Source organism: Poecilia latipinna, unplaced genomic scaffold, assembly GCF_001443285.1.
Source record: "Poecilia latipinna isolate Pla-1442-1.1 unplaced genomic scaffold, P_latipinna-1.0 Scaffold525, whole genome shotgun sequence".
Lineage (NCBI taxonomy): Eukaryota > Metazoa > Chordata > Actinopteri > Cyprinodontiformes > Poeciliidae > Poecilia > Poecilia latipinna.
In genome coordinates, this window is record NW_015113141.1 from 175,104 (window position 1) to 183,106 (window position 8,003).

The 8,003-nt window shown below is 41.2% G+C and overlaps 1 protein-coding gene across 3 annotated transcripts in view; it reads right to left on the reverse strand.

Moving 5' to 3' along the window:
- The window catches only part of unc5b (unc-5 netrin receptor B), a 76,641-nt gene extending 68,719 nt beyond the window's left edge, over positions 1–7,922 (reverse strand). For all 3 annotated transcript variants that reach the window (XM_015040754.1, XM_015040753.1, XM_015040752.1), the window contains exon 1: positions 7,202–7,922. In XM_015040754.1, coding sequence (XP_014896240.1) covers positions 7,202–7,286 — 85 coding nt within the window. In that variant the 5' untranslated portion in view covers positions 7,287–7,922. The remainder of the gene's footprint in view (positions 1–7,201) is intronic.
- Between the last annotated feature and the right edge of the window lie 81 nt (positions 7,923–8,003).

An 8,003-nucleotide genomic window follows, 5' to 3' on the forward strand; every position in this document is an offset into this window, starting at 1 on the left:
AGAGCGGCCAATCAGGAGCTGACACAGTCTCCGATCTCCGGTCCTCACTGCTATGGCTTTTACAACGTGTGTATGTGCCGACTTAGGGGTAAAAGTGGCTGCTCTGGATCTGGCTGGAGCCCCCGCAGAGAATCCAGATCCTATTGGTCACGACGCTCCGAGTGCCGCTGAAATCTTTAAATGAAAATTCCAGCGCTAACTCACTTTTTCCTCTTGGCGGCCGAGCAGGTCTGCCAGTATTAGACACACAAACGGTACCTCTTCATAACGGGACGTGGGTCTGGTTCGCAGAAACCACAGTGGGTGCATGCAAGCATGTGTGGGAGGCTGCTGTCTTCTTAACATTCGATGTCATCAAGCTTGCTTTAGCATATGAATCGTCGGGAGAATCAGACATTTTCAGCTCAAACAAGTTTAACTTGCATGAATTGTTGGGCAATAGTGACACACCTTTTGAAAGCAGATAAAAGGAAGCAGCACTCCTGGCGAAGTTGTGAAGGAGTGTGTGTGCGTGTGTGTGTGTGTTCTCTTGCTGTCCCTCTTTACTCCACACAAAGGGGGCAGAAAAAGCCCTTTGGAGTGTCCTATTCATCTAAAGTACAATGGAACCCCACAGAGGTTTTCTTCATGCCTCCATGTCGGCTCCACCCAATCTGCCCCCACAGGGCGTGATGGAAGGGAAGGGGGTACCCCGTCCTGCTGGCAGAGCAGAAACTCAACTCCCATCTGTCACTGAAACTATCCATTCATCCATCCATCCATCCATCTATCCATCCAACAACTGGGGTGGTGATTACCAGATGACAAACAGGTGAGTCTAATTAAAAACAGGGTGCAGCTGTGGGAGAACTGGAGGAAAACTGTATGAGCTGAAAACACCAGGAAACAGGAGCTAAACAGAGGATGAATAGAGATACAAGAAGACAAACCAAAACAGAGCCTTTAAGCAACATGTCAGTGACTTAAAGTGCAAAACAAAAGTGAGAAAAGAAACCAAACTGAAGTCCCACTGACACTGAGAGGAAAACTGTTTTAAAAAAACAACACTTTTTTGAAAGTCACAAGGTGGGATGCAGTCTTTATAAAATAACTTAAAAAAAATTAGAGGGTATTTATGGAAATGATTTGAAGTCTATGTGATTAAACAAGTCCGAATTTCTGTTTCAACACATATAGGGCGGTTGATGAACGACCCCAAAACAGCTACGGAAAACATTATTTCAGCATAATCTGGATTACTGCAGAGGCATTTAGGCTGAGCCCTCCACATGCATTCCTCCATCATATACATGGACATGGTCAGACTCTGGGCACAACACTAGCACAGCTCCATGTCTGAACCTGTGGAGTATTCAAAATGCAATGAGTTTTGATTACAGATTTTGCTCATTTTCACACACAATTCTTCCGTGAATACTTTGATAATGTGAAACTGTTATTCTTGCAGAATATTATTATACTCTGACAATCCAATACTGACTCAAACCTGGGACACATTTTAGGAGTTCCTCTAGTCTGAGACAAACAAGACAGTTAAACCAAAATGATTAAATCACTATAAATACTTTAAGCTACTATCTCTGCAGAAGAAACAGTGGCTTGTGCTTGAAGCTATATCCTAGCCACGGCAGTATCTGCTCAAAGCCTTTCTTCAACTACAACTGTAATTTCACTTCCCACTCTTCATAGTCAGCTCCCTCTCCCATTTACCTTGTTGTTTTGCTCTCTTACAGAGCCCTTTGCTGTTTGCTGCAGATTTATAGCGTCGTCTAACATGCACCGTATTGGCAAAGCATTAAACATGTCTGCTCTTAATACTGCAAGCTCTTTCCATCGATAAGAGCCTTAATAAAAACATCCTCTTGGTAGATTTGTGTGTCTCTTTTCACTTTCAACCCCCCACCTCCCATCTCAACAATATCTTTCTTTTTAACTACTGTTTCTCCTGATGTTGCTAGCAATAACTTCGTTTCTGTGCACATTGAATGCTTTTCCATCTTTTTTTCCCTCCTCCTCCCCATCTTAGTACCTCTGAGTCTGGCCTGTGCCAGAGGTTTAATGATGCTTGAATGCTACTGCTATACAGTTTTCTTCTTCAGCTTTTTCCCCATAAAGAATATTTAAAAGCCTTTCCCTGAGATTAGTCTTTCAATGTCTTTCTCACAGACCCGTTTCTCTTCCTGTTCCTCTTTTTTTTTTTTTTTTTTTGCCATTTTTGCCTAAAGACGGAAAACATCATCCTAAATAAAATTTTTGTTATTCAGCTCAAGGGCATCATCTCTAATAGCTCCCAGCTGCGATTGGTCCTCTTGCTCAGACGACACAATTTATAAATGTGGACTAGGACTTTAAAAATCCTTCACCACCTCCTGCAGCCATCCGTGTCAGTTACTCTAAGGAGAACTCAGCGGCAGCTCCCCTCCCACCTCTTTCTCTTTTGCCATCTCAGATTTCAAGAATTTGAGCATCATAAGCACATTTTAAATATTAAAAAAGACCACTTTGCACATATGAATAATACAGCAGAGAGGGCAGGGGCTGGCCAGCCTTCCCATCCCCTGCCGCCTGACGGCCATAAAACTAATGCACTGCCTCAGGACGGAATGCGGTCCGGCTTGGTGTGCAAGCAGAACTGGCCCGCGGATCTGGCCTGGTTCGCAGAGAGCTGCTTATCCGCGCTGCCCAACCACCTGTCCAAACCTCTGCGGATGCAACGGCCCGACAGCACTTTTGTTATGACTACATGTTTCAGACACACTCGAATCTAATCTGACATCTCAATCTGTTGAGTGTCTTTGAAGCCAAATCTACTTAGGTGTCTGCTCAAGGTAAGCTTTGTTGTCACATTCCTTCCTTCCCGTGAATATAAACCACACACTCTGGCAGTCTGAAAGTTGCAGAAGTCTCCTGACCCCTCCACGGAACAAGGGCACAAATATTTCAGAAGCCTTTTACACGCTGGCATGTAATATTAAAGAACAAGAGTCTCCAGAGGCTTCAAGCGATGTTCGCGGGGAAGAGGATTTCAAAACTTGACACAAATGAGAAAGCAAATTGAATTTCTCTTTCATTGTCTGACAGGTTGTGCTTCTTGATGCTCAACACCCGACTGCCCAGTTAAATCGCACTCGCTCCCCTGCTGTCTTACAGTCTGGACCCTTCCACCTGCTTCATCCTTTACCTGTTGGGAAGAGAAGCACCAGAAATTCAGCTGCTAGTCAGAATCGTCCGATTTTCAGCCTGATCAATCCTGACCTGATCAGATACTAAGCTGCAGTGAAAACACCATGGTTACTGAATGCAACAGGATATTCAAAAGAAAATAGTATTTTCTAAAACATGTCAAGAACTGACTGCGGTTCATCGAGGCTGTGAGAGAGCAAGCGAGAGCAAGACTGTCGTCAGATAAGAATTTTCCAATTCTCTATGTTATTATTTTTAAATTCTGACTTTTATTTTGGCACATGTTGGATTTTTGAATCTTGACACCCTTAGAAAATCTTAAGATTTCGGGTCATGACTCTTTATTCTCAACTCAGGCTGCAGTAATCACTGAGATGCTAAAGACCATTTAAAATGTCAACTTCGGGATAATTTTGCCTTTTGTTTTTAAACGGTTTGGCACATGGGAGTTCTTTAAATGCTGATCTTTTACCTTTCTATATCAGGCTGTGGAGGAGCGAGAACGAGCTAGCTCTACTAAATTCTAATAGAAAAATGCTAAAAACAGTGAAAGGAAGGAATAAAGTAAATAATTACTGAGCATTACCAAAAGATTTAATCATCTAAACTAAACAAAGCTCACAAGTTTGCCTCTGATTGGTGCTGCTGGGAATCTATTCATCTTAAAGACACCAACTATGTATAAACATCCCTTTCTTCTTTCAGTTTTATAATGAAGCCTTGAATGGAGCAGTACACACACACACACATGCTGCAAAAACAATGGACATCAGGGTAGTAACTTGAGACAAGTGTTCCTGGCAACACGGTAATTAATGTATATGTCAACACAGAAAAAAAAAAGCTCTAAAGTAAAAAGCTCAGCAGATCCACAAAATGGTGAGAAACTGAGACAGGATCGTGGGGGGATGATGCAGCAGAGGAAAGGTTTACCTACAATGGGAGAGAAGATAAATGCAATCCGTCCATCCCATCATGTCTGCCATAAATATATCTCTGGCTTCCTCTCTCCCAGACAGAAACTTTACTGGTGCACACTGTGCTATTGTGTCCTTCACCCCCTCCTTCTTCTACATGTGCTCTAAGCTTGGATCAGCATGAGATTCCCATGGTATGATAAAGCATATTTACACAAAGTTTTAATAATAAAATGAGTGACGTAGGTGCTTTTACTTAGTATAGACAACATTATTCCTGCACCTGCTAGAGTCCTATAACATAGTAACATGGCATATTACTATGACTTTAACTTTTCTTTTAACATTCATTCACAAATAAAAACACAAACGCTCTTAATTCAGCTATTTTTTGTTGCACTCTTGCTCAGACTATTAAACTTTTATGCTGTTTATGTCTTTACAAGGTTTAAGAAGCTGGTCTCAGGTGACTATCTACAGAAGACTGTTTAACAGAGCTGGCTCTCAGCGTGCCAAGTGAAGTTTCAAAACAAATGGGCTGTAATAAAAGTAATGCGAGGAGGTCCTTTAGTTTTCACATCACTGGCCATGTTTTTTATGTATGCCCTGGCTTTCTTTTCAGGCAGCTGACCGGCAGTGCACTGCAACAGGTAAAGGAGGGGGAAGTGCTACTGGAGGAACTGGCACTTTATGGAGATTTCATTTATCTGGAAGGACAAGATGCAATTTTTAATTTTTTTTAAACATATTTGAAATCATAGATTTTTTAAACCGTGGTATGATACCAGTAACCGGCCCATGCCTAATCTGGTTCTCTAATCGGAATTCCCTGCAGGCCTTCAATTTTTTTTTTTTTTTTTTTTTTTTTTTTTTATCAACAATTCTCATGAAAGGATTTCAGAAAAGCTAACAACTTTAATAAACCTAAGCTGCTTTTCTGCCCTGCTTCAGGGAATAACAAACCCACAAGGACCTTGGGAGCTATTGGCAGCAGAGGTGGTAGTGGTGCTGCTGATGAGCCGGGATATCTTATTGGCCTTTAAAAAATTATGAACATCTTGGGAGACTGTATACATTTCTACAAAAGATTACTACTATCACAGCACAAAAAAAGAAGAAAAAGAAGAAAAAAAAAGAGAATCAGATTTATTTCTCAGAGTCGTCTAAGATGTTGTCCCCAAAGCACGCCGCATTGTTCTTTTTTTAACCAACTGAACGCCACGCTTAATCCACAATCCACTAAACCCTCTGATTTCTGCCTTGTTTTTCAATCTGGTCGGACAAAGGGAGGGGAGGATGATTCTATACTTGGCTGCAAACAGGCTAAACCGAAATGAGATTTAAAGAGTCATTACTATGACGTAGGAGTCTCAAAGTGTTACATGGACATCGGAGTCACCAAACTTGTCATACTGGGGGTTGTGACCAAAGCATCCAAACATCCAATTTAAAAGATTGCAGGTCAAACTGGTTGGGACTCTATGGCAACCTGAACGATGAAACTTTTGAACTGTTAACAAATGTTGCGTTTATTTATACAAACTGCAATTTTCTCACATCAATTCTAACTTTAATTTCCAAATAGGAAGATAAGTGAAGAAGATTTGAAACCTGCCATTTATAACCTTAACTTAAAAAAAGATTTTTCACAGTTCTGCTTTCAGGTTTAATATATTTTTTAAGTTATTGTCACACATTAAGAAAATGGACTTAAAGTCTGAGCTTTTAAATCTTTAGTAACATTTTTTGCAGTCTAAAAAATATTTGAACCATTCAGGTTTTGTGTTAAACTGTATATAAAAGAAAATTTGGGGGTTTGCACTTTATTGAAGTATGGTTTTATGTCTGGCAACAGGCCTGCTCCAAAACCGAAATGGTCCAACCAGGGAGGGGCTGATCACCAGTATCAAGACTTTAATTATTTTTTAACGTTCACAGACTAGTGCTAAAATGTTCAGCCACATTGATCCAACCATTTACATTGATGAGATGTCAGTTAAAGTGCCTGAATGCTCCCCTTCCTTTGACCCTCTTGCTGTCACACTTCCGGACAGCTGGCTGAAAGAAGCTATCTACACTTTTTTTAAAAATCAAATTGTTGTAATTTTTTTTAGCTTTCCAAAATAAAAATATGTTAAAAAGAAAGAAAGTAAGACAAACTATGCTTCTGTGAAAACTAAAACCAACATGATGGTGGCAGCATCATACTATGTGAATGCCACCCAACACTTTGAATAAATAAACATCTTATTAAACTACAGTTGGAAAGCTTTATGAAGTATTTAAGTTTAGCAGCCAGTTGTGTTTTTTCAACAATTTTGTTTAACATCAAAATGAAAAAAATGACATTATTACAATATTTAAGATGTTTTAGATGCCGTGGAAATAGTACCGTAATAATAGTTGTCCTTAAGATGTAGGGGAGAAAAAAAGCAATTATGAAAATGTTTAGATTCATTTTCTGTGTATGTACTGTCATGTTGTGGTATTTCTACACAAAGTTATCACAGTGTGAGAACTTTACACCAGTCCATGCCACTCAAATCCCAGCCTGTCCCTTCCTCAGTCTGAGCTACTCTGACTGCAACTTTCCAGCATAATGAAAAATACATTGAAGAAGCATAAATAGTTTACAATGATAACTTCAAGATTTCATAAGCGGGTTCCCAGGAAATGTAGCAACCCGTGCTTAAAAAGATGTATCTTTTATTGAGGATGAGAAAGTTTGTCAAGTGTTATTTCATTTCACATGGCTTTTTCTTTGCGTTTTCCTCGGTGGAGAGGCCAGGAAGGCATGGAGCAAAACCTTAATTACTCCCTGCGCACCGGGGGACTTTGATTTTTCCGCTCCAAGAAAAAAAGAGAGCTCTGAGCTCAGGTTTACTGTAACGCTGAGACTTTGCTGTGTGGAAAAGAAAGAAAACGCTCGTCAGCAGGAGGTCCCAGACCCCCGCGCTGCTCCCCCCTTCATTGACAACACTCTGGGGTTTAGAGGTAACCTGGATGACTTTGATTTAAATTCTTCAAACTGATTAAAATGCTCGCTTTGTGAGCACAGCTGGATGCTGTGCGCGCGTCTCGCCATGTGAGTTGAAACTTACCCGTGCCAGACGCCACAAATCCACAGACCAGGAGAAGAACCAAAGGACCGGCAATTTGGTCACGCTGCATCCGAAGAGGGCACATCTTTTCCGGCTGCGCCTCCGCACCGAGGGGGGCTACTGTCCTGCACGGTCTTTACCCACAGGATGAGGCTGGCTTGAACGCCCTCGAGTTCATCAACTGTACAAAAACGCGAGTTAATCTTGTCCTTTGGTTTAAAAAGCATCCATCGCCCAAACTTTAATTCCGTTCGCATTAAAAGTTTGTTTTGAGATGTTTCACTATTTTTAAAGGCAGGATCTGTCAGGTTGACCTGGTTCCCAGCCCTTAGCGCACAAATGCACTGAGAGTCACCAAAAACTTTGACGCATCGTTGCGCTGGACGGAGAAATTAAACGAAAGCGCCAAAAATAAATAAATAATAAAAAAAATAAAAATAAAATGTTATGCTAAAACAAAAACAAAAACAAAACAAAAACAAAAAAGAAGCGCAAAAGATAAAACGCTGACAGGTTCCAGCAAAAATAATAATAACCCAAAGACTTTACTTCCGAGTTTGTCCACCGGACCCCGGCGCGCCGCGTCTCCTCTCGTCCCGGTCAGCAAAGGTGTAAACATGAACATGGGGAGCAACGAAAAGCCTCGCAGTGCCAACCCCCGGACTACCAGTCCCCGCCTGGCCAATCACATGTCATCCTCCTCCTCTCAGACTGAGGGCTGAACAAGTGAAGGTGCACTGTAGTAGCAGGAGAGGGGAAATAAGATGTGGAGAGAGAGAGAGAGAGAGAGAGAGAGAGAGAG